The sequence below is a fragment of the Scleropages formosus genome, chromosome 15 (genome assembly GCF_900964775.1).
Source record: "Scleropages formosus chromosome 15, fSclFor1.1, whole genome shotgun sequence".
Classification (NCBI taxonomy): Eukaryota; Metazoa; Chordata; class Actinopteri; order Osteoglossiformes; family Osteoglossidae; genus Scleropages; species Scleropages formosus.
In genome coordinates, this window is record NC_041820.1 from 7,111,626 (window position 1) to 7,138,686 (window position 27,061).

Here is a 27,061-nt window from a genome sequence, read left to right on the forward strand (position 1 = left end):
GTTCGGTGTATTTCTCTTAAGTTTGGTGTTAATTTACATTAAAAAAGTATGCAAGTAGCAATTAAACTAATAATCACAGGCAATGTTTATGCTGTCTAAATGTACTGTATTTTGACAATACAAACACAAGCTTTTACTCACAAAATAAAAAACCCGCATACAGAAATGTGTTTGTCTTGCATGGGGGCCTTATCGGTCGGATTAATGATGATTCATTGCATTACAAATTCAGCAACTTCTGAAAAGCTGACCAAAAAAATGCAATAACTGAAAGCTTTAAAACTGTGAATTTAAATGTAAGACACATACTATTTTAAACCACTACTTTTTCACTGTAGTGTAATGTTGCATGTGGATTTTACACCTGAGATATTATCCAAATAAAATACAAGTATGCAATCTCAGATTTTACTGCACAGAGATGACCGCTTAATAAAAGCAGCACCCTTGTCCACAAGAGACCAGGAAACATACAATTCCTTAATTTCAATAATTTGCCCACCACAGCTCAGTTAAGGGTGAGAAAACATGCTGTAGAACTAAGTGGGATTCTTCAGTACAAGTGACGTCACTGTTGTTTTCATTTATTTGTCACAAAACATACACCAGGTTTCGGGCTCCATTACATTTTTTTCAATCCAACTACGAAAGAATACATTTAAAATATAAGTGGACTCAATAAATTATTTAAAACTACCGTTTGTACGTATGGTGTATGCTTAAAACCAACACAAGAAACAGGCCAACGGGTCCGAATTATAATGTGCCGCCACACGACCTTGACAAGCGTAGGTAGCGCATGACTTTCAAACGTTTACCCTTATTGGTGGGATCACGGGCTCTTATTGGCGGAAAACAGCATTTGAGCCAACGACACGGCAAGCAGCCCTTAATCTTATTGGTGGACTCGCATGGTTCGTACGCCTTTGGTTTCTTCCTATTGGTGCAATTCCACCGTTCGCATGATTGACACGATACGTACACTGCATGAACGCCCGTTTTTATAGGTGGAATCGCCGTTTTTATTACGTCACGGAAAAAGGGTGGTTCGCGTCGTGTTGTTGTTTGGGAAACCATCGCAACGACGCGTTTGCGTTCATTGTTAACGGTAAACCAATGAAGAACAATTGATTTTAGTAGTAATTTGCATACGAAACGGGAAACGAAGGAAAATAATATTACTATTCAGGTACGTGAAACCGGTTTTCTTAGTGGCAATTTGAGAACGAGTTACAGGCACCGGGTGGGAACACGCCTTCAACTGACTGAGTGTTTGATGAAACGACTTATGTTACGCTGTTTTGAGACGTCACTTGGCGTTTCTTTCTTCTTGAGCTGTTAATCATGATGTCATTCAATTTCATTGTCATATTAGCAAAGTCACACAGTCAGATGGCCAACAGCTGGTCTAGACTAGTAAGTTTCCCCTAAAAATCTTTCCAAAAAGTTCAGGGACTGAGTATGACTAACAGTGTTAACCAAGTTTCATGTATCATGTCCTACTGCAAAGTAATTATTAATCATTGTTAATGTCTACCGAGATGCTTATAATCTTGGATCTCCAATATATTCAGATCTTGACTATATCATGCTTTGTATTTATCTGAGCCACACATTACATTTTCATTTGTCAGTTTAGCAGACGCTTTTCTCCAAAGTAGGGTAAACAGTGGATTGCTCAGCACAGTAAGAGCTTTATACAGACATAATTATCTGAGCAGTTTGGTCTGATCCCAGTTTTGCTGGTGCACATAACTTGAGTGAATAGCACTTCATAGTAGGATATAGAAAGTTGATATCAACAAAGCTCTTCTGATGGCTACAATGTGTTCACCTAACTGAAAAATCAGCACATTCAGAAGAAGCAATCCTGTGGCCTGCAGTGAGTTCAACTCCCTAACAAAACAGTCAAAAGAAGTGGTCCAGTGGTTTCAATGTGTTCTCCTCACTGACCACTCAAAGGTCAGAGGATTTGCACCCCAGTACCTTTAAGACCCAATCATTCCTTGGCTGCTTGCGTTCCCACTCACAAAGGGTCTAAAGTCAAAAGTTAATTTGTTCATGGTTCTGGCTCTCGTTGGTGGAACGAGCCCTCAGTTCCTCAGAACTGCTGAATCTTTTAAGTTTTCAGGAAGGCTCTCAAAATGCATCTCAGACCCACTTCTTCCTGAGCTCCTAACAAATACACATTCACATAAAGTGAGAACACTCCTAGCTGGTGCCCCATAACTAAAAGGAGAGCTTCTGTTGATTGTATTTTGATTGGTCAGTGTGGTGAAGACATTGTGGCCAATAGAATTGCTTGCTTTCACAGGATGGAGGTAGTTTTGATTTGTCGTTGAAGTGATCACAACACAGCCAGTGAGAGTGTTTTTGTTGACTGTCTTGTAAATACAGTGAAGACTTTGCAGCCAGTAGCAGTGCTTAGGTTGACTGGTGTCTGATTGGTCAGTGAGTTGAACACATCTCAACCAATATGAAAGCTTCTGTTAATTGCGTGTTTATTTGTCAATGAAGTGATCACATTCTTAAAAGCAGAGCTTTTGTTGACTTTGTGCTGATTGGTTGGTGAGGTGACAACATTTTACCCAATAGGAGCACTTTTGCTGAATTTGAGTCTATGTTCATTTCTCAGCAACATAAATATTATCCACGCAGCTCATGATAACGATATATGAAAAAAAATTATATTATCTACCAAGACATTTTTTAGAATTTGATATAATTTTATTTAATTTTGATATGACTCATATTTGGTGTAATGCCCCTGCAGTAAGGGAAATTTTTGCTGGAAACATTGTATGCTGTTTTACCAACGATTATAGCTTCAAATTGTTGATTATGGAAAGTGATCTTTTTTATCCTTATTTTCAGATGAATCCTGGAAGAACGTTATCAAACCTGTATTTGCAATATGAATTTTGTTTCAAGATTTGAGGATGCCAGCAGGTAAATGGGGGCAATCAGTTATCGTGTGGCAGTAATCCATTATTTAAAATGAGGTCTTGAGCTCAGTGTGCAATGAATAACAACAGTGTCTGTCTTCCTTAAGGGGAGAGTGAAGCCAGAGCAAAGACTAAGGCCAGATTTGATGAGGTTTTAAAGAGGTACACTGATCCCCCTTCAGAGAAGAAAAAATCCAGAAAGAAGAATGCCCAGCAACAGGAAAGTATTGTGGTATGTAGAGCCTGGTCGGGGTTCGAGAAAATACCGGAACAGCCCTGAGAATGATTCCAGTCATGGCGCATGTAATAAAGTTTAAATATGGTTTCAGCTAGATGTTAAGGTGAAGGGTAAGAAACACATTTCTCATATTCATACAGTATATAGTGCTGATGTTGTTTTATAACCAATATTAAAGGGGAAGTAATGTTAAGCATATGTTATTGAGTATATAAATTTTCTCGCCGTTGTTGATACTTGACGATGTTATTAATACACATCGTCAACTATGATAACAAATTTTCGTTTCTGTCTCCTGTGTCAGCTTGAAACTCTGAAAAAACAGCTTGACCTCAACAAAGATTCGGAGGATGACGGGACCATCCTCAAGAACACGTACCGGCCCGACCAGGGCAGCCCGCGCTACATCAAGAACAAGCTCAGGGAGAAGGAGCTGTCCGAGAAGGTGAATAACAGCAATGGCGTCCAGGATGCGGAGCTTTCGAAGGGCAAGAAGAAGAGTAAGAGGGATCTACCCAAGCCAGCGTCTGAGGATGACAACATCCGGTACTTCGCCCCGACCGACAAGGATGGCTCTGGGCCAGTTTCAGAAGCGAACGAGACACTGGGAACGAAGGTAGTGAGACGAAAGAAGGGGAAAGAGAAGAACGGGACAGAAGGCGCTGACGGGCTGCTGACAGATGGGGCGAAGGCTGAAGATGAACTCCTGCAGGAGTACCAGCAGCAGATTGTTCGCCAGGAGGCACGTGCCACCAAGAAGAGCTCAAGCAAGATGGCTCCTGGGAAGGAGAGTGGAACCACCATGGTGGTGGCCTTGAACAATGATGTTGGGAAGAAGAAAAAGAAGAAGTTGAAGTCACATGACACTGAAGTTGAACCAGGGTAATGAGGAGGGGGTGGTTTGAAGGGACTTATTCTATCCACTGTGTATTAAGGCAGCCATTCGTCCCGTACGAACATTGTGACACTGACCACTACCTTTCACATTCAGTTTTAGCTGTAATTTTTAAACGGGTCGCATGGTGACACAGCGAGTAGCGCTGGTGCCTCACATGGGCTGTACAGTCCCTGTCTATGTAGAGTTTGCATGTTTTCCCCATGTTCAGGTGGCTTTCCTCCAGGTGCTCTGGTTTCCTCCCACAGTCCGAAGATGCGTGTTTCTGGTGAACTGGTGACTCCAAATTGTCCACAGTGTGCAAATGCATCAGTGAAAGCTTGTGTTTGAAAGCCTTGTGATGGACGGGTGTCCCACCCGGGGTGCACCCTGCCTTGCACCTTTTGCTTCCATGATAGGCTGCAGACAACCGTGATTATGAGTTGGACAAGCAGTTATTAATAGTGAGTGAATGTACTTTATATGCAAATGCAAAATAATTGGTCACATTATTTGGTTGAGCATTTGCAATTGAAATAATCCATCCTGGCCCCAAAATGATCAGGGGAGTAGGGCCCTCTTCTGGTGGTTGGGAGACATTTCCCCTATTTTACTTGATCAGTTTTAGGCTCCAGAGCAGTACAGGACTCCTGTTCTCCATCATATTGTTCCCGGTGTTTACAGTGTTTTGGTTTTAATAATTTAAATTTCAACATCTTTTCTACTTTAGATTTTGCTCTGCATTTCATTCAGTTTTTGTTCTTATAGCCCATCTGAGGAGCCCAGGAGCAAACAGAGGACGGTCTCCTCGGATGCAGGAGGAGAGGGACGAGGCGAGCAGGAAGTGCAGCCCGATGAGCAAAATGAGAGGGAGGAAACTCTCAGCAGTAAAAAAAGGAAAAAGAAAAAAATTAAGGGTGAGTAAATCAGAGAGTGTTGTTGACTTTATATGGGGGATTTTCATAAAGAGGCTCAGTGATCATCATAAGGTTGTTTAATTTCTGCCCAGAGCTTGCACTTCCAGAGTAATAAAGCTGACAAATATAAATATGGGCAGCAGGTGGCGGAGTTGCTACAAGCATCGTGCTCTCAGAAGGTCTAGGGTTTGAATCCCTGCTTTTGCTGTAGAACCCTTTATCAGCATATTTCCCCTGAATTAACACAATAAAAATGATCCATCTGTGTAACTGGTTAGTCATATTACAGTCATGACCAGAATTATTGGCACCCTTGCAAATGAATCACAGTTTTCTCTAAAAATAAGCAGAAATGGACCAAAGTACTTTTTATGGTCTCCACTGTTCTTAATTTTTCTGTCATATTACAGAACCTTTCATTTTCATTCAGAATTCAAGATTTACAAGTCAGGAAATTAAAAGAAATTGCACTGACAAAATTGTTGACACCCCCAACTAAATATTTGGGAGCAAAGCTTCTGGGATAAAAAAAGTAATTGCAATCAGGTGCTTCCTGTGAAGTAAAAAATCATAGAGAGGAACTGCTTTGGTCAATTTTAGCTTATTTTTCGAGAAAATAGTGAGTTTTTGAAAAAAGTGCAAGGGTGCCGATATTTTTGGCAACAGGTATATGGTAGCTTAATTCAGTAAAAGTAGCTTAATGTGCAACATTGTAAGTCAACTTGCAAGGCTACAAAGGCTACATTTCAGGTTTAACACGATTTTGCTCTTCTATTCGATGTCCCACTGTGACTCACAGAGGTGAAAGAGGACCACGAGGCCGAGGCGCCGAGTGCTGCACAGCCGGCTTTGGACGACAGCCTCGTGCTCGGAGTGCACATCCACAGGACGGACCAGCTGAAAACAGACATCCTCCTCTCTCACCCCATGGTCAAAGTCCACGTTATCGACGAGGTCACTGGGCAGTACGTGAAGAAAGAAGACAGGTGTAATATACATGCTTTCCAAATCAACACCCACCCCCAAAACGTCCTCTATGGATCGCCTTTGGGCGCACCGTACCTCGCACCGTACCTCGCACCGTACCTCACACCCTATGCTTCCAGGATGGGCTCCGGATCACCACGGCCATACGCTGTAGCCACGTGATTATTGATGATGGATAACTGAATTTGATGAAATGTTGGATTGTTTAATTCCTACTGAAGGTACAGATGCTCCTCGACTTACGACTTTTCAGTTTTATGGTGGTGAGCTGGCGATAGACATTCAGTAGAATCCGTGCTTCGAAGTTTGATTCCCCCCCGCTGGGCAAGTGATACTCACTCGTGATGCTGGGCAGCAATCCACATCTCCCAGTCTTGCCACGTGGCCGCTATACAGATAGCCCCCCTGTATCTACGTAGTGTTTTGTGTATCCATAATGTCACGGAAACACCCATCTGTGTTACTGGTGGGAAGAAGACGAGGGTAATTACTCTTGAGGAGAAACTCAGCATAATTGACCAGCATGAAGGAGGCAAGCCTGTAATGGCCATCACGCGTACTGTATGATAGGTTATGATGTTCAGTAGGTTAGTTGTGTTAAATGCATTTTTGATTTAACGATACTTTTGACTCACAGAACGTAACCCCATTGTAAATCAGGGACCGCCTGTATTTGTCAACTAGTGAAGGGTATATATTTAATGTATGCTAGGTTCCATAAATGTTTTTAATGTTGTAGACAAACGTTCATTAGTTACAGTATAACGGGATTCGCCGCTTATGTCTGTCTCCTTGCCCCCCCCCCCCCTCCCCGGCAGTCATCGGCCGGTGTCCTCCTTCTACGAGCAGGACGGAGTGGAGCACGTTCTCCCCATCATGACCCAACCCTTCGATTTCAAAAAGAACAAATCCACCATTCCCGTGTGGGACGAGCAGATCGTTTTCAACGAGCGCTTCGGGTATTTCCTCCAGGATGAAGACGAAAGCCCACGAGTTACGCTCTTCTTTGAGGTTAGGACCTTAAAAAGTGACTAGTTAGTAATTATAATAATCATCGCTGTATTTATAATACTTTCTACTCTGAAAAATGCAAAGGTCCTGGACTTTATGAGCATGGACGAAGCCAAGGCCAACACGGAAGCAGACAGACATGAACGGGGCTTTCGGAAAATCGCCTGGGCATTCCTGAAGGTATCGCACAGCAAATACGGACTTTATGTTATAAGAATGTTTCTGCCTTTGAGGTCAGTGTTTCATACCTGTGCCCTTTTTCCATGATCTCCAGCTTGTGGGAGCCAACGGGGTCCTAAATGTAGGCAGTAAGCTACGACTGCAGCTGTACTGCCCCCCGCCACGAGCCAAGAGACAGCCTCACACTGTGGAGGTGGTGGAGTGGTGGAGAAGGTACCCCAGGAGAAGATACGCGTCGACACTCTACGTAGCTGTGAAGGGCCTCAAGCTTCCGGAACACGTGAGCCGAGCCTCCGCGTTCATGACCACTCGTACACACACACACACACACATTTTCAGAACCGCTTGTCCCATACGGGGTCACGGGGAACCGGAGCCTACCCGGTAACACAGGGCGTAAGGCCGGAGGGGGAGGGGACATACCCAGGACGGGACGCCAGTCCATCGCAAAGCACCCCAAGCAGGACTCGAACCCCAGACCCACCGGAAAGCAGGACTGGACCACTCGTACACTGTGCTGAAAATGGTCCCGAACAAACAAGCAGTGGAAAGATCCATCATTATGTTTTTTTACTTTTAAATCATTTTTTAACTCTACATTTTGAATAATTTTTATGTTCATTTATCTGATGCTTTTCTCCAGCACACTGTACAGTGTTAAGCTACTTACACTCACAGTTAAGGACCCTGATCAAGGGTCCTACAGCAGTAGGTGGGATTCAAACCCAGGTTGCAAGGTGAAGATGTCTTACCACTTGGGTACCTGCTGAACTCCTAACATTTTACATTTATCTGAACATTTTCCTCCAAAGCGACTTATAATTTTAGTCTACCTACAGTTATTTACTCATTTATACAGCTGGGTATTATTACTGGAGCAATTTTTAGGGTAAGAACCTTGCTCAGGGCTACTACAGCTGGAGTTGGGGCTCAAACCTGCGACCTTTGAGTCCAAAGGCTAAAGGCTACCAGCTCTAACCGCTACACTACCAGCTGTCCCATGACATTTTGCATGAACTGTAGTCCCATGAGGAAAGTACTGAAGCTGAGGGACAGTTATAGAAGTTTGTCCAATACATGTGTGTGTGATGGAACCCCGGCGCTGCTGTTATTGTGTGTGACCTAGGTTGACCCTTCCATTCGCTCGATGATGGCGCTGCAGCAGGAGAGGGGCAGCACCTCGTACAGCGAGCTGCAGGATGAAGTGGCCAAGAAGACGAGCCGCCGGGCGCTGGAGGACAAAGGCGACATTTTCAGGTGGAGCAGAGTGCCTGGGCAGGTGAGCTGTAGGGAGTCGGTAAAGCCATCCGTCCACACAAAAATGTCCTCAAATACAAAGAACCCTCTGGAGCTCTATCACCGGGGCTCTGTAGCTGTAAAAAAAACTCTCTTGATCTTGTTGTGGTGACACTGGTGTAAAATAACGTAAATGATAGTTACATACAGTGCCTTCAGAAAGTATTCACACCCGTCAACTTTTTTGACACTGTGTTTTCTAGACTTACTTCAGTGTGGAGTGCACTGATATTTTGGTATCAAATCAACACACAAACCCTCATACTGACAAAGTGAAAATATGTTTTGAAATTTTTTGCAGATTTATCCAGAATATAAAAAAATCTCTACTTGACATATGACAGCCCAAAATTGAGCTCAGTTGGATCCCATTTCTTTTGATCGCCTTTGAGATGTTTCTGGAACTTGACTGTAGTTCACCTGTGGCAAATTCATTGGACTGGACATGATTTAGAAAGGCACACAGCTGCATTTATAAGTTCCCACAGTTCTCAGCAGAGTAACAACCATGCCACGAAGTCCAAAGTACTCCCTATGGACCCTCGAGACAGGATTGTGTCAATGCATTGATCTGGAAAAGGGTATTAAAAAATTGAAGGTTTTCAGATGCATGCTGACCTAGATCATTGTCAAACGGGAGAAGTTTGGAATCACTAAGACTCTTCCTAGAGCTGACTGTCAGACTCAATTTAAGGGCAAGAAGCAAGAAAAGCTTTGGTCAAAGAGGTGAGGAAGAACTCAGTGACCACTCTCATGGAGCTATGGAGTTCCTGCGTACATGTGGGAGAACCTACAGCAAGGACAACCATCTCTGGAGCACCCAATCCTTCAGGTCTCCATGGTAGGGTGGCTTGATGGGAGGTGCTCCTGAGAAATAGGACAGCAGGGGGTTGAGGGGTCTGAATACTTTCTGAAGGCTATGTGTATAAAGATGTTAGATAGAGATCGCGTTTGACGTGGTGTATAGTAGCAATCACATGTGAGAGGTGCTTTTTCTGATGCTTCTGTAAATGTGATAAGGTCATCATGATGTACAGTTTGAGGCTGACCCCTGACCCTGAGAAAATCACTAAATATGTACACTTTTCCCTTTTCTTTTCTACTGTGAAAGGTCTGCCGCATTCCTAACAAACCCATGCTGTCCTTCCGGGGCGGTCAGATGGGCTGCCTCACGCTGCGCTTCTCACACGCTGGACGAAGGCTGGCGGCTGGCTGCGCAGACAGGGACGCCTTCCCTGTTGTGGGTGCGTCCCTGCGGTCCATGCGCCCTTGAGCACGATGACTCGACGCGCTCGATTCCCAGCTGCGTCATTACGCACCACGCAACCGCATTTCTGTGTGTTTCAGTGTACGAGATTCCATCGGGAAAAGTCCTGGCCGCTTTCAACGGCCACCTCAGCATCGTCTACGACCTCTGCTGGTCCAGAGATGACCTCAGCTTGTTGTCTGCGTCATCAGATGGGACCGTGAGGTAGACATCCTCATCTCTCGCTAGTGATGTATCTGATGTCACCCGCAATGATGTGTCTGATGAGCTTCCGGTTCTTCCAGAATCTGGGATGTTGAGAGGATGCAAAGCATCGCCAAGAAGGTTCTTCCCCACCCGTCTTTTGTTTACGCCACCCAGTATCACCCGGTTACCCAAGAGCTGGTCGTAACCGGGGGCTACGACTGCCTCATCCGCGTGTGGAACGTGAACGTTCGTGACGTCAACGGTCAGCTTCTGCACGAGTTTGAGGGACATAAGACATTCATTAACGCCTTGTGTTTCGACTCCGAAGGTGAGCTTCTCTTCGCTTGATTGGAGCTGTTTCATTGGGCAGTTACTAACTTTTTTTTAATTTTAAGATAGAGGTTCTGAGTTGGAGGACCACGGATGCTTTGGGGGTCTTTGGATGGTTGTTAAGGGTCCATAAAGTGTAGGATTTCTTTGAAAATAACACTATGTAACCAAATTGAAAAAATATTATTACTATCTATGACAAAATTCTGTGTGAAGTTATGTTTCAGTGCAACAAATTGCAATACTTTCTCAGAATTTATGGACATTTGGGTTTGATTTATGGGAATTTTTCTTGAAGGGGTCCTCAGCTGTCATTGGACTCTTAGACGGGTCCACAGCCTAAGCCATAATAATTGTCAGTACTAGAATAAATATGGAAATGGTATTTTTTATGTAGCTGATACCTTTGTCCAATGGGACTTCCAATGTCAGCGTATGTTCAATTGTGTTTATCACCTTTAATTAACATCAGTAGACTGGGATTATACGGAAACATTAATTCAAGATTTTTTGTGAAATGCGTTTAATTGTGTGGATGTTTTTTTTCTGCTCAGGGATGCGGATGTATTCTGGGGACAATGGGGGGTCTATCGTTGTGTGGAACTCGCCGGCTGAGAGTGGTGCAAGCCAGCGGACGACTCAGCTGTGGAACGTTGAACGGGTATCAGAAAACCGAAAAATGTGGCCTCTAGCTGTCACTAGTCCTGCTGCACATTCTGGGATTATTCAATGAATTATTATGATTATTATTATTGTTGTTGTTGTTATGTAAAATAGATATATTGGGCTGTTCTTAGAAATGGACTGGTGCCAACTCTTCTACAGGAAATTGGAGAAAGTGACTTGAAGGGCATATCCATCAGCGGACTGGAGGTCCATCCCAATGGGCGCCGTCTTCTTATTCATGCCAAGGACAGCATCGTGAGGGTCATGGATTTGAGAATGTAAATATTCACTCTGGCACGAACAGTCCGTTACCTTTAAAAGTTAATTAATCAATGATGATATGATGATGTAAAACATAATTGGATTGTGGTGTGGATTTGGGACACTCCATTGGTTTATTGTACGAAGGCAGTAGATGTGATACGATGAATGTAGTTAAACTACCAGGGATGTCCAACATTTTTTGACCAAGGGCCACAATCATTGTGTACTGCATCAGGGGCCACATGTATAAAAATCATAGTAAGTGACATGCTGAACCTCAAATATCTATACAGAAAAATGCGTATTCTAGTTTTTAGGTGCTCTGTATGTTTAACTATAATTGTGTTGTGATTTGGCAGAAAGTAGTATTTATTGTAGATATAGTGGATATTAATATTTTTAAAATAAAACGTTTTCATTTTGTATTAATTTTTTAAAAACTCGTGATGTGAAAGAGTAGGTCACACATGATGCTTGGCTGCATGTTGAGCGCTCCTGCTTTACACTGATATAGTGATGAGTGTGTGTGTGGGTCAGATTGGTGGTGAAGAAGTACGTTGGGATCACAAACTACAGAGAGCGGATCCGCAGCACCTTCTCGCCCTGCGGGAGCTTCATCTTTTCGGGAAGCGAAGACGGCATGGCCTACGTGTGGAACGCAGATACGGGTGAGCGAGGGGGAGGGTCTTGTTTGGGATCCGCCCACCAAACCAATCCCTGCTCTGACTCCGCCCAAAACGTTGCACCAGTTCTTTTGACCATTTCCCGTGCGAGCAGGTTCTTGCAGAGGTCCAGAGGGACAATGATGCACCTGGTGTCATTTTGTTCTGAATTCATCTGTCAAGGGGGGTTGCGTTCTGTTACACTTGTGGCGACTGATAGCGCACCGGTCATTGTTAGCTTTGTTTCCGCTGACCCCCAGGTGACCGTGTGGCCGTGTACACGGAGCTGTGCTACCCCAGGCCCCTGCGAGATGTAGCTTTTCATCCCCATGAAAACATGGTTGCCTTCTGTGCCTTTGGAGATAATCAGCCGGTGCTCGTCTACATCTACGACCGCAAAGGTGACTGCGCGGTCCGGAACGTTCAGAACGGACAGAAACTGCTGAATCTAAACGTTCTTAAACTTTGTAGGAATTTTGACCATAAACAGTCTATAAACTGACTATATTATGAATGGAATGCATATTCTGTGGATTTTATTGTCTAGACGGATGTAAGTTCGAATCCAGCTCAGTCTCTACGGAATAATCCCCATTTTCATGTGGGTTTTCTACAGAAGTCTGTGTGTGTGTGTGTGTGTGTGTGTGTGTGTGTGTGTGGTTGGCCTATGACCGACTCATTTCCCATCCAGGGTGTACCGTGCCTCTTGTCTTAGCTTTTGGGGTGGATTTTGGACCACTTTGAGCACTGGGGGGGGTGGATGGATGGATGGATGGATGGATGGATTGATGGATGGATTGATGGATGGATGGATGGATGGATGGATGGAAGGAAGTGTTCACACCAGTGTTTGCAGTCTTTTTATGTAAAATGTTTAATTTATGTGGCCAACAGTTCATGTTTTCCATTACTGTCACATGGTTCCTTCTTACCCAGTTGCTCAGATGGAAGTGGAGAGCATGAAGGGGCTAAAGCAGCGCAGCCCCGCAGAGACCGGTGCTCTCAGGAACACGTCCGACACGGCGGCCTTCCCCGAGTCCTCGACCTCCTCCACCGTGGACCGATTCGCCAGGGCTGCCCGTCTGTCTCTGAAGATGCAACACGTCAAACAGAAGCTCGACTCTGTTTTAGTATGTTTGTTCGGCGACTTCGCATGTTCGATAGCCAGAAATACAATAGCTGAGATTTGTGAAATTATGAAAGTTGTCTTGATAATTAAACCTTTTCCTAGTGAAAATCTTCCTGGTAATTTTGCAGTTTGCTTTTTATTCAGTGTTCTAATATCCCTCTACATTTCATCTTTCAGAATCGAAATCCTTCAGCTGTGGACCACCTGTATGAGCATGGTATTTAATTTTTACTCATCATTTATTAGGATTGTACTGTATTTAATTGACAAAATAAAGAAATAATTAACCAAAGTACACACAGTAACATGATAATAATTTTTATTTTTTCAAAACTGAATTTAAGGACCACTTCCACCCCAGGTTTCCTGCAAATTGTTTAAACGTATTTTAACCCTAGTACATTTCTAGGGTTTAACGTAATGGGAATATTGTCGATGCACTGTTTTCTTTGTTATTAAATACGTGTGTGTACTTGTACAGGAGGGATTTCTTCAACAGGATGGGAGAGACCTCAGGAAGCCAGTTTTCTCTTCAACACAGTGAGTCTCCACCTCACATACCATCTTTTTTAACATTTATTTATTTGACTGACACTCATTTCCAAAGTACCCAGCAATTATTTACACATATTTACATTTTCTGCAGCTGGGTAATCCTTACTGGAGCAGCTTTAGACTAAGTGCCTTGCTCCAACGTACTAAAGCACTACGTTGGATTCAAACCTGCAACCTTTAGATCCAAAGACGGCAGTTGTGATCAATAAGCCACCTGCTGCCCACTTAATATAATGAGAATTGACTGATATGCTATACTTCACCATTCAGGCAGTGATTCAGTGCAAATGTAAGCACGTTAATACATTTTCACAGGCTTGTATTAATTACATACAAGTTCCAGTTATTGTTAATTTTCTCACACCATTTATGTAATAAAAATTTCATTTGTTACACTTCCAAGATCTCACAAGTCATGTATTATATTTTAATAAAATAAAGCTACATTCAGGGGAAACGGGTGGTGTAGAAGCGAGCACCTGCTGTAGTACCATTGATCATGGTTACCAGAATTAATATGGTAAAATTACCCAGCTGTATAAATGGATAAATCTGCATAAGTAGCTATGTGTTTAAACTTAACATTATAAGTTACCTTAGAGAAGAAGGTTTGGCTAAATGAATAAACAATAAAGTCAGTGTGCAGTTGATATTCCTCTCACTTTTAGATAAAAAAATTTTTATAATCAGTAGTGCCAAATGTCCCTAGCTGGGTAATGCAGAGTGAGGCCTGTTTCAACGCTGCTGACACTGAGAAGGTAGAGGAGGCGGCGCCAGGTGGACATAGTGACGTGCACCGTGACAGACGCGCCGTACGAGTGCTGCTCCGCATCTCTTCCAGATGAGTTCGGACCCGTTTCTCCCTGCGCCATCCGTGCTGTCCCCTCACTCGAAAGTACGACTCCCCGGAGCTCCGCTCATCCCCCCTCAACCCTCTCTGGGCTCCAGCAGCCGTGAGTAACACCCTCCCCCCGCCCCTCTGTCCGGCAACGCTTCCAGAAGGTCCTCGACCCCTGCGGGAAATCTGCTCGCCGTTCACGACTGTTGGCTTTCTTAAGCAACCGTAAATCTAGTCCTTTGCGCTTCGCTCTCCTCTCTTGTATTTCTCGGACAATAAATAAAGTAGATTCGCTGTATTTTCGTGTTTATTTCCATAGCAGGCCTTCCCCGTGTGCTTGGGATTTATGGCACTGAAACACGGCACAGTGGTCCTTGCCAGTTTGCTCATTAATAAGTTGATATTAAAGGAAATCAGATGTGAGCAGACTTACATATGACCGACCGCTGCTGCATATACACTAAAAGTTTAGGAGTGACACATCAGGTAGTGCGGCCGTTAAGGACGTGGCATCGGAAGGTAGCTGGTTCAAACCCCACTGCCTCGATAGTGGTACCTACCCTGAGTTTCTCTATTAAGCATACCCCTGCTCTAATATTTTTCTATAAAATGAATTTAAAAAATAGTTTAGTGAGGATATTGTATTTATATTTATGTAGTTGGCACATTTCCCCAAGGTTGTTTACAATGATTTATACAGTCGAGTAATTTTTGATGAATTCAAGGTAAGTGCCTCGATCCATGGCTATTATTGCAGGAGCTCGGATTCAGGCCGGGATCAACCACTACGCCACTTGCTGCTCCCACATATAAGGAAACAAAAAATTAATGAATTAGTTTGAGTATTAATTAGAACCCACTATAAAGGGATGGGGGGGTGCGGTGGCGCAACGTGCGTAGCCGGGTCCTGCTCTCTGGCGGGTCTGGGGTCCGAGCCCTGCTTGGGGTGCCTTGCGATGGACTGGCGTCCCGTCCTGGGTGTGTCCGCTCCCTTGCCAGCCTTGCGCCCTGTGTTGCCAGGTAAGGCTCTGGTTCGCCGCGACCCCACTGGGGACAAGTGGCTTCAGTGTGTGTGTGTGTGTGTGTGTGTCTGTGTGTGTGTGTGTGTGTGTGTGTGTGTGTAAAGGAATAAAATGCACTTAAAGGACAGCTGAATGTACAACTTGTCACCCTGAGGTCTCGCAGATTGTACAAGCCCCATTGGGCCCTTTAACATGACATCACAAAGCTGTATGACTACCCTTGAATAGAGCGCTTTAATATTTCCTTTCCCAAAGAGACTCTTGTTTCTGCCCAAAGGGTGTGAAACCTGGAGGAGCACAGAGAGATAAGAGCCTGTAAACACATGGGAATGTGTCACCTGGTTATGCTGGTTGGCGGTCCCTATCTGATATGCCCTGCAACACCTAGGAGAAGTCGCGATCCCGGATGGTTCCTGTCCGCAGCCTGCGTGTCCCAGCTTGTGCCACTCGGGGCATTTTTTTGAGCATTAAGTGTCAAACTTGAAATTCAGGACTTAGGGGTTTCGCTGCGTTTCGCTGCGTTTCGCTGTCTCGCCTCCATCACATACCTCGCACACTTTCCCACGAGACTTTTCCCTCTGGCAAGGGGTTTACCCGCTTTCCGAGGTTGGAGAAGGAGATGCGAGGCTCTGCCTTACAGGTTTCTGCCTGTACGACAGGTGTTCGCAGGTGCGCTGCTGCTGTCTCTCGACGTCCGAGGGTCTCGCGGAAACTCTCGTCCAAAAGTCACTTTCCAAGCTATTCTCCTGATTTATTCTCAGTTGGCGGGGGGGGTGGGGGGGCACGCAGCAGGTTTGGCTGGAGCCTGCTCTCTGGTGGGTCTGGGGTCCGAGTCCCGCTTGGGGTGCCTTGCAACAGACTGGCGTCCCGTCCGGGGTGTGTTCCTTGCGCCCTGTGTTGCCAGGTTAGGCTCCGGTTCACCGCGACACCACTTGGGACAAGCGGTTGTGGACATTGTGTGTGTGTGTGTGTGTGTGTGTGTGTGTGTGTGTGTGTGTGTGTGTGTGTGTGATTTCCCAATAATGGACTGCTGTCCCATCCAGGATGTACCCTGTCCTACACCCTACACTTGCAGGATAGGCTCTGGATCACCGCGCCTCTGCGCTGGACAAGCAGTTACTCATAATGGATGGATGATGCTGAATGTTTTTCTTTCGTAACATTTCCAGACAAGTGCAGGTAGATGGTCAACATTTATTGGTTGTGTCCCTTTGAAAGCTGAACTGTCACACTGTAGCTTTGCACAGGAAGACTTCTGTGAACAGCAGAGGGAGCGAGAGTCTCATTTTGACGGTTCAACGCACATGTCTCGAACACACGGCCATGACTTATTTGGAACCATCGTCTCGAATCTTCTCGTGATGCAATGTCATCTGTGCGCTGTTGTCCATCCTGGATAAAGTCAATGCGCGACCGTGAAGGACACATTAAAATGGCTTTAATGGTCTGCTGACCCCTGTTGAGCTGAACGCAGCAGGTCGTGCAGAATGAGTTACGTAGTGAAATCGGCTCAAATCAAAGTTTAAATCAGGTCCGGGCAGCAGGTGGCGTAGTGGTTAGAGCTGCATCCTTATGGTCGAAGAAACCAGGTTCAAATCCCATCTTCCATTGCAGTACCTGTTTGTTCTTAACTGATACGGTATGGAAGGGGTGCGGTGGCGCAGTGGGTTGGACCGCAGTCCTACTCTCCGGTGGGTCTGGGATTCAAGTCCCGCCTGGGGTGCCTTGTGACGGACTGGCGTCCCGTCCTGGGTGTGTCCCCTTCCCCCTCTGGCCTTACGCCCTGTGTTGCCGGGTAGGCTCCGGTTCCCCGTGACCCCGTATGGGACAAGCGGTTCTGAAAATGTGTGTGTGTGTGTGATACAGTATGCATTGGTAAATCAGTGTTAAGTAGCTCAGTGTGACATCACTTTGAAGAAATGCATCAGTTAAGTGGAAAAAAACAACAAAGTTAAATAGATCACGTGAACTTTTGAGTTTGGGTTGTTGCTGTAGGGTTAGAAGCTCATACGTGTTGTTATCAGCGTATTGTACCGTGTTGAGCCGCGCTCGAGAACAGGCTTAGTATACGTACTCTGATTTTCCACATGAAGGCAAGTGCTTCGCCCCGCTCTTTAGAATTCCTGCTCCGCTGAGATTTACGATAAATGAGCCAACCTGTTTTCTCCACTACTGTACGGGTCACACTTATGGAAGAATTTCGCACATGATGCAGCTTGTCCTGGCTTTACAGGAATTGTCTGTCGAGCTTGAGGAGCAAATTCTGCGATAGATTCCAACGTCAGATGACTCATCACAGCAAGCATATGGTATCTGCCCCTTTCAAAATCTCTCACAAGTTACTGACTCAAGTTTTATGTTGTGCAGTGTCTCGTGTCAGTGGTGCCGTTTAAGGTCTGTGTCACTATACGGTAACCAGGGTAGAGATACTATATGGAGTAACATGGGCACTGAACTGTTTCAGTTCATGAATATATGCGCTTTTAAGCTTCACAGCCCTGATTTTTAAAAATTGCTCTTAGAATTCTGTCATGTATTGATGTAGTCCAGTGGACAGCGCTAGTGAATATTGAGTCCACTTGTTTTGTCCAACTAGTTCTTTTTTCCTTACGAGGATTTGGGTGAACACGGTTGGGGAAGAAATGAGGTTGCATGTCTTCTCAGCTCTCCTGCAGCAGGACCCTTGCGTGTTGCTTTGCTTTTAGCCTTCTGTCCAGATCATTCCATACGAGTGTTGGCCAAGTTACCGGGGTGTACTCAAACTTTTGACCCTGGCTGTACTTTCTCTTTCCCATTGCAGGCTTCAGTCCGGTCGGTCAGCGTTTCAGCCATGCACCTTCCCTCCAGCTCCAGACGGTAAGGCGCCGTTGAGTTTCAGAAGTGTAAATCTCCACTGGATGTTCTGTTGTGCTTTTGCAGCTAAGAGGCTGCGGTACAGAAGGTCCAGTAGTTTTACAGTAGTTGTTGGAATCAAGAAAAGGCTGGTAGTACACAGTTCCTACAAGGTTATTAGGCTGCTATTAGACTTGTATGTAGCACATTGGACCTGCTGTTATTGTTCGCTTTTACTCGTTGTATTTTGCTAATTATTTCTCCAAAGTAAATCGGAGTATCAGGACTGTATAATAAATGGTTTACAGTAATTTACATTTATTCATTTAGCTGACACTTTTCTCCAAAGCAACTTACAGCATTTTACCCATTTATACAGCTGGATGATTTTACTGGAGTAATTTAGGGTAAGTATCTTACTCGAGGGTACTACAGCTGGAGGTGGGAATTGAACCTATCACCTTTGGGTCTAAAGGCAGAAGCTGTAACTGCTGTATTATACCACTGTGCTACCATTTATACAGTTTAGTAGGGTTTACTGGACCCATTCAAGGTAAGTACCTTGCTAAGCAGTACTGTAGTGGGGATTCAAACCTGGATCCCTTGAGTGCAGGGTTATGGCTCTAAGCACCTCATGTAAATGCTCTTGAACTGAGCTGCTAAAGTAAGCTTGCACCTGCGCAGAAATCTGTAATGTGTGAAAATTTAAACATTGTAGTTGCTCTGAATAAGGACTTTTGTGGTAAATAAACTTCATGTTGTTTGTTGTTATGAAAATACCTACCAAAGGAAAATGCTAGCGGGTGTAAGGACTGGTTTTGCACTGCTTAGGTCAGAGTTTTTCTATTCTTGGGATGATTGTTTTCGTTAAGACTGAGGAAAACAGTTCTTTCTAATGCTGCCATGTCATGTGTAGAGAGTCCCCAGCGCAACAAAACCCAACACACACCGCAGTCATATGTTCACAGCTGTTTATTTAGCAGACACCGCTCTCTAAAGTCACATACAACTCAATGTAAATCAAAGTTCATCTCACCAATAGAAAGCTGAAACATGCAACTGTAAAAGTGCGGTGAGCTTGTGCGATACCACGGTTCTTGCTGGTGTACATTTGAGAAGCTACATATAGAATGGAGTCTGATAAGAAATGCAAAGGTGATCGTGACAGATGATGTTGAGTAAATTTATGTAGCTGCTAGAGGATCAGGAGAGAAGTGGGTCCGAATGAGATGGGTCTTGAGACACTTTGAATGTTGAAATGGATTCAGTAGTTTTGAAGGACAGGGGGAGCTCATTCCGCCACTTCAGGGCCAAAACCACAAACATGGACTTCTGATTTTGGATCTCTGTTGAGTGGGATCACCAAGTGGCCAGTGATGGAGGAGAGTGGTGCTCTTGACACGGTGCAAGGAATGATCAGGTCTTTGTAGGTGTTTGGGGCGCAAGTCCTTTGACAATCTCGTAGGCCGCAACCAGTGTCTTGAACTTGATACAGACAGCTATAGGAAGGCAGTAGAGAGAGATGAGGAGTGGAGGTACATGGGAATGCTTTGGGATTTTAGGCACATCTCGTGCAGCAGCATTCTGGATCCAATGGAGAGGTTTTATGGAGGAGAGCAGAAACTTGAATGGAGTGTTTTCAGATTCTTGACCATCTTGAAGTGGATGAAATTAGGAAATTGTCCTGTTTATTTAATGAAGTGTTCTCGACAGGTCGCCGAACCTGCCAGTAGGGTGGTCTTGGAGAGAATCAGTTCTAGATTGTGATCAGTCATCCAAGCAGAGATGTTTCCAAGAGGCAAGCAGGAGATATGTCTGTAGCAGCTGTGGGAAAAGAGAAGAATGAGCTGGGTATCGTTGGCATAGCAGTGAAAGGAGAACATGTGAGAGGCAATAACAAAACTGAGAGGAGAGGAGTAGATGGAGAAGAGTAAGGTGCCCAGGACAGAGCCCTGTGGAACACCAGTTGAGAAACACCGAGGGAAAGACGGGGAGCTGTGCCAAACCATCTTGAGCTAACTGCTAGGTAAGACTGAAACAATTTCAGCACTCTTCTTTGATTCCAAGCACTTCTAGAGAAGAAGACAGGATCCAGAGGTTAACAGTGTCAAATTCTGCAGGGAGGTCAAGGAGAATGAGGGCTGTGGAAAGGGAGACCGGTGTAGCCGACTAGAAAGCTTTCCACTGTAGCGGAGATGAGGGCAGTCTCAGTGGAATGGCCCATCTTGAATCCAAACTGGCATTCCTCAAGGAGATCAGTCTGGGCAAGGAATGCAGATATCTGGTTGCAAGCTGCATGTAAGTCCTTCAGTGTAAAGTTGTAGAAAGATGTTGGAGATGCTGTGCTGTGACTCTCTAGCTTACTTAAGGGACAGAGCAGGTCTTCAACCGAGCCAGGGCCAGCCCCTCCCTTTGGCCTCATCTGAACTGGTTTAATGACCCGACCCCACCTCACTCCACCCGACCCCACCTCACCTCACCCTGCCCCACCTTTTGAGGTCTCGGTGAGAGCTCCACCAGGAGCAGGGCGGGGAAGCCCTGAACGCTGGCCTGACTGTTTACAGCGATCACTGGTTGCGGGGGCGTCGGTTTTCCCCCTCTTGTGCACAAGTGTGCAGACTCAAACCCGCCGACCTGCGGTAGCACAGGAGAAATGACTCACTGTGCGGTTAGGGCAGGCAGAGCCACTCCACTCCACTTTACCCCTCCCCACCCCTGATCTGACCCAGGGTTTCACCCACCAAAACCCCCAATAAAGCCCTTGTGAGGACCTCAACCGTCCCCTTAGGGTGTGGATGCACAGCACAGGTGTTTTTATCAAAACATTGTTTCTGCATATGCTTCTTAATATGAACCGCATGTCATACATAAACAAGCCTCTTCTGTATTATTGTACTTTCTCTTTCACGCCACTTCCTGCCTGTACTTTTTTATTTTTTTATTGTTCAGTTTCTATTTTAATATTTCAGCATCAGAAGACCGGTATCCACCTTTTTTTTTTTTTTTTTACCAAGACCAAAATTTAAAAACATTGTGTAAAATATTTTTACCACTAATGTGTGCGTAAACGTATATAGTATATAGATGTTTTCTCAAACACTGAATTCTGCACAAGGTATAAGGTATAAGGGGGAGCAGTGTCAGGGTGGGACATGGGGCTATGCCCCATTTTTAAGCCTCGGTTTGGGGAGGGGGGTGAAAAATCTAAATTTTAAAGTGGACGTTATGCTGTTAAAATATTTACATAATTTTTTGACAGAGTCGAATATGGAAAACTGCAGAGTCAAGGCCCCAGTGGTTTTTGTTTTTCCTTTTGCTATGCGTACATTGCCTGCAAGCTTTCACAGTCAAGGTCTGGGACGACTGTGTTTGACTGGGTAATATATCTGCACTGCACTCATGTTTAACTGATGAGCAGGTATGACAGGTTCTCATATGAGATCCCTACTTGCGTTTTGTCAGATGAACACCGTTGATATTACACTGTGCATCGTCTTAAACTATAATCTACATAGAGCAGTGACATAGGAAGCGACTGTTTTACGTTCTTCTGAAGAGTGGCTGTAGACCTGTTTTTCAGAATTGTGCATTTGTGTTCTTTCCTATGCAACACAGTCCAGTGGAAGATCAGTTTATTCCCATCAGTCAAAGTAGAGGCGCCCTAAGCTGGGGAGTCTTAGTGTGTTTTTTGACACAAAAGGCTTGACCTTGCAGCACCACGCTTCCTTTCCCCCCTCCAGGGCTTGGATGATCGTCTTTCCTCTTCCCTTCGAGCCGAGGCTGATTCTTTCGTACCAGTGCAGCAGACGGTGAGTTTAACGTTTCTACATCGCCCACTTTTTATCTTTTATTATAAAACATTTTTGAAATTATTGCCACTTGAGGAATTCGGTATGTGTAATTTTTCATCCTTTGAGGTGAAGAATATATGGCATGGTGTATGTCAGTATGTGTATCCAATATCTCTTAGTGCACTATTGATACATGTGTATGGTTAGTAATAATGAAGTACATTTAATGGTGTTTTAGTGGAATACAAATAGTTAGAGGAGGGACTGTGCTCTGATGAGGATGGAAAGTGTCTTGTGTTTGGTTATCTCTCTTTGTCATCTGTTCTCTGCTTCCAGCTTGCAGCCTTTCTCTTTATACATATTGTGAAAATGAGCTTCTCTTACTGTACAGTCTAGATTTCTGACTGCACTCTTGTTTTTGAAGCAACAAAACTCAAGGTTTTATAGTAGTCCTGCTTTATATTGCCTTACATTGCATAGATCGATACCAAAAACATGAGCCTGTGGTGTGAAGCAGTGATTTATTTATAAGGTGGAATATGTGGTACATTAAAATTGTTTTATCAGAAGTGAATCAAATGCGAAAAAGCTGAATTGATGCACGCTACTCAAAGAGCATCTTTCAGCATATGTTGATTTTAAGCTTTGAATGTACTTTATGGGTATTTTTTTATTTGGGTGTTAATGATGACTAGCAAAGGTTTTGTTTTTGCACTTCTACTTGTTGGGATTTTTGTTAGCTGCTCTAGGTGACTCACATCTTCCACAGGTTGCGGGGTGCAAGTGTTGTGTACTGTACATTGCAAGAAGCAAAATCATGAAGAAAATCCAGTTCTTCGTTTGTTCTTCACGTTGACTCATGCAGTGATTTTGAAGTTTAATGTGATGTTTTTGTTTTTTTTTTATTGCTTTCAGTACAGTATTTTGCAGCTTTGCTATTTTAATTTGTTTATATTTTGATGTTTTTTTACAAGTTTCTGCAAGTTTGTTTTTCATGTGATTGTGAAAGTGTATAGATTTTGGAAAAACTTTGGCTGTAATTTAAAATAGTGATGGAAATATCTGACAGCAGAGTGAGGTGTTATAGTCGGACCGTAAGCGTCTTAGCTAGCTGTGACGGTTCGATTACTTTACAGTTCTCTGACGTAACTTCTATCGTCACGTTTCCATTCAGGTTATATCTCTCTACGACTACAGCGCTAACCGATCTGATGAGCTGAGTGTGTGTCGTGGCGATGTTATCCAAGTGCTGTACAAAGACAATGACAACTGGTGGTTCGGACGCCTTGGCAGGGGACAGCAAGGCTACTTCCCAGCTAACTACGTTGTCGATCAAAGTACGTCCCCACTTAATCTGATCTTTTATTTAGTGTATTTGACAACATTTTTTCCGTCCAGCATCAGTAGACCCGGCCTATACGTGACTCCTTTTGAGGTTTTTTTCGTGTGGCCTTTGTTTCAGGGGATTTTGAGGAGGAACTGTCGCATGCGATGGAAACAAACCCCTCCTTGTTGGAGCAGCTTAACCAGTCAGCTGAGAGATCTACACCCACAAAGGTAATATTTAAGTCAGTATGGTCAGTGACTTTCTCATCCTTCCTTGGCTTTTGTAATCTTAACCTTTTAACTGTATGGGTCTAGACCTGTCCTAGTTGCAACATATGGCAATATTATACTGTAAGGTGCCCAGATAGACCCCCCACGTCAGTGACTGCCCTGGAGGAACAATCGTTTCGTCGGATGATATAATCAGGAGAGGATCGCACAGTAATAATGAGACGTTAACTTGGAACATGAAACTGTAGGTTTTTGTCATGTGGATTCCCATGCGAATAATAAAAAGAGAGAATACACGCTTTGTTCTTCACCTGCCTTTTGTAACGTTAGTTCGGACGCACATCTCAAGAGCGAGTCAACGCACCGTTTAGGCTCCGTTGTAATGTACGTTATTATTTCTATTATTTTAAATTCATTTAGCCGATTCTTTCTTGAAGCAACTTGAAACGTTAGGTTTGTTACTTAGATACATACGGTGATTCCAACATTTATACAGCTGGGTAATTTTACTCTCTCAATTGAAAGTTAGTGCAGAATCTTGTTCAATTTTACTACAGCACGAATGTAAATTCAAACCTGGGTGCTTTAACTGCAAGGCAACGGCGTTAACCATCACGCCACCGGCTACATGACATGCAGACTCGGGAATCTGGTGTATAATATATAATCAGCAAAGAGCATTAGACTAAAGGGTCTGCAAACTGGCATTGCATGCCACTCATTGTTTGTGCAAAACAAGAAAAAAAGCAGTTTTTTTTTTTTTTTTTTAAATCTTTAAGGCATATTTTTTTCCTCTACCTGTGATTTTTGCGCTGTTCTTTCACACCTCACTTGAAGCAAGCCCCACTCATTCTGTCACACAAGTGTTTTCCTTGTCATGTGGTAAAGCACTCAAGCACATCGAATTCCACTGCACTTGGCTTAGAGGCCGGTACTGTGCAACATGTGATTGTAGTGCAACTACGAAAAAAAAAAGACTTGCTTGAGAAGTAACACGGGAAAGAGAGTTAAAATACACTGCAATCACAGCTAATCACATTGCAGCGGCGATTATTATTTTTGTTTGTCATATTCAAGAAGGGCACCGCCGCGATTGCGAGGGTGTTAACGCGGCAAGTCGGTGCTTGTACCGTGAAATGCTGCCGTGTCCTTAAATAAAGGGATATTGTCCTTCCCGTCACAAGAAGCGGCGTTATTTTAAAGTTTCGCTGCGACAACACCATTACGTTACGTGCCGAACACGTCGGATGGTGAGAAAATGCACCGACACTCTGTTCATTTCAGAAGTGTGATTAGCAGGGCTTCGCTGCAATGTTAACCAGTTACTTCACACCCATCACATGGGAACTGTACGCTGTTCTGCTTTCTTGTTTTTTCCTTTTTTTAAGGTGACACATTAAGCACGTTCCACATCTGGAATGCATTTAATCATGCACGTGTGTGTGTGTGAGACAGAGATAGGGACAGTTGTTTTTCAAACGCAAAGGCCATAAGGCTACGCTTCGATCAGAGCTTTTGTTCCTTTCGCCTGCTGCTTCAGCCGATCACACTGTCCAGAGACACCAGGGCTGTTGCCCGATATGTGGCATGTGTGAAATTGATAAACAGAAATAACGTGAAAGTTGTAAACTGAAACTAAGGTTCGGAAATTCCTGTCCAACAACTGTAGCTGATCACATTTTTTTCGAAACGGTTCAATTTTTTTTTTTTGTCCTCGCATTACGGCTGCGGATCTATTCTTAGCCCGTTTCGGTTTTTATGTTGCCGCGACCCAGCGTTGCCGCTGTCAGTGGTGAAGAAGTTCTCGGCGATCCATAATTTATAGCTGCTTTATATTGTAGCGTTTATAACCCGAGAAGCTGCTGTACGGGCAGAGCGTGTCGTTCTGCGTTTGTTTGGCGGTCCTTTTCCGGTGCAGACATCAGTTGCGGGGGTAACGGTCTCCTCGGCCGTTCTTCTCCGGCGCCCTCCCACGAGCGTCTGCTGGCCGCGGGTCACGCAACTCGCCGGCGGCAGCTGTTGGCGTCCCGCAGCCAAGCGGCAGGTTTCACTGCCGCTGGAACCTGAGAGTGTTAACTGCGCAGGAAACTGTGTGCCTTCTCAGATCCCCGCCCCCCCCACCCCTCGAATGACACCCTTCCTGCGTGTCCTTCCTTGCAGACGTCGGCCGTCGTGAGCGCGTCCGGGGAGCTCAGGTTCATCTCGGAGCACGACAGCGACTCCGACATCCCTTCCGGCCTGTGAGTGGCGGCGTGGGCCTCTTGGCTTCCTCGGCATCTTAACTGCGGGCTTCGCGTGACCCCTGTTGCTTTGGATCCGAGTCCTCTGCTCAACAGCGGCCCGTCCTGCGTGCTTCTGGTTCATACTTACAGCTCATACCGTATGGCACATGTCCAAAGCATTTATCCAGAAATCAGTTTCTCAACTTTGATAGCAGATAAAACATTTTAATCTGAACAAAGTAAGAGATTAAACTGTCGTTTATTGCCGGTGCCACCCGTCATCCGATCACTTGGGTGTCTGCTGTGCTTACACACGCAGCGCAAGCAGATACCATCAGGATTTTCACCCACCGTCACACAACCATGCGAACGTCAACACGACAGTTTATGAAACGCAGTCTCGCTCCCTGCCGATTGGCGGTCAGCAGAACAGCATTCGCATGCTTACGTTTTAATTTCAGCAAACGTGCAGAGTTACTGGAGGACAGTAGAAACAGTTGTTTCCCCTAGGAATAATTTGGAATTTTGTTTCCTCTTGGGGGAATGTTAACTTGGTCAGGTTTTTGTGCCTTGGGGTGATGTTTACATTTGAGCCATATTGAGCTTGTGACTTCGGACTTTTGTCTTCGCGTTATGGCGCCTCCTTTAGGGATCGGAAGAAAAAGAGAAAGGCAAAGAGACCCCCCGGAGGGTCTGCGCAATCTGCTCCGTCAGACCCCGAAGTCCCGAGCACATCTGGAACAAAGAGGACGGCTTGCAGACCGCTCCCAAAACGAGGAGAGTCGAGCAATCCTCGTGAAGATGATAAATAGACCCCCAGCAGGGAAGAGCAACCAAAGAGGATTGTCGTTTCTCTGGGCAATGAGAGATTCTACTGCTGTTCTGCACTTTATTTTATACTTAGTAATTGTACAGCCAGATGTTTTGGCCCTTAACTCATAGAGGATTTAATAACCATCCTTTTGCAATAGTTAAGGCGAACCCAAAATTGTCAAATGTCAACTTGGAGGAAAATATCTTAATGTTTGCTATTACTGCAGCGTTCATATTGTACAGAGAGCATCGTGTATGAACGTTATAAAGTTCATTGTTGAAAATATTTCTAATGTAGTTAACAGTAAAATTTTTGTCCTATTTTGTATTTTTTTCTTTTAATTCTTTGTTGGACCAGTTTTATAAAAATACATGTCAATAAACAGTTTTTCCTCTCACCTTAGTTATGCCAGTTTTCTGGGGAGGGGATAATGACATTTAACATTTCAGTAAATGTAACATACATTGAATGTGTTCAT

At 44.4% G+C, this 27,061-nt stretch overlaps 1 protein-coding gene across 1 annotated transcript; it reads left to right on the top strand.

Annotated features, from left to right (window-relative positions):
• Nucleotides 1–1,053: 1,053 nt before the first annotated feature.
• Nucleotides 1,054–26,966, top strand: ahi1 (Abelson helper integration site 1). The gene is made up of 27 exons (XM_018731735.2): nt 1,054–1,189; nt 2,875–2,949; nt 3,053–3,177; nt 3,488–4,065; nt 4,826–4,974; nt 5,774–5,960; nt 6,780–6,972; nt 7,057–7,152; nt 7,247–7,432; nt 8,279–8,431; nt 9,560–9,692; nt 9,796–9,919; nt 10,000–10,229; nt 10,786–10,892; nt 11,057–11,175; nt 11,699–11,829; nt 12,084–12,224; nt 12,760–12,953; nt 13,130–13,169; nt 13,434–13,492; nt 14,349–14,460; nt 18,168–18,223; nt 21,940–22,008; nt 23,165–23,327; nt 23,453–23,547; nt 25,708–25,787; nt 26,419–26,966. Exons 2-27 carry the CDS (start codon nt 2,940–2,942, stop codon nt 26,579–26,581), a joined length of 3,693 nt encoding a protein of 1,230 aa, XP_018587251.2. The 5' UTR covers nt 1,054–1,189; nt 2,875–2,939; the 3' UTR covers nt 26,582–26,966.
• Nucleotides 26,967–27,061: the final 95 nt, after the last annotated feature.

Excerpts from the sequence above, each read along its gene's own strand:
- ahi1 (XM_018731735.2), top strand. Across the intron at positions 10,230-10,785 it reads CTTGTGTTTCGACTCCGAAG|GGATGCGGATGTATTCTGGG; the intron begins GTGAGCTTCTCT and ends TTTTCTGCTCAG. Across the intron at positions 13,170-13,433 it reads GGACCACCTGTATGAGCATG|GAGGGATTTCTTCAACAGGA; the intron begins GTATTTAATTTT and ends GTACTTGTACAG.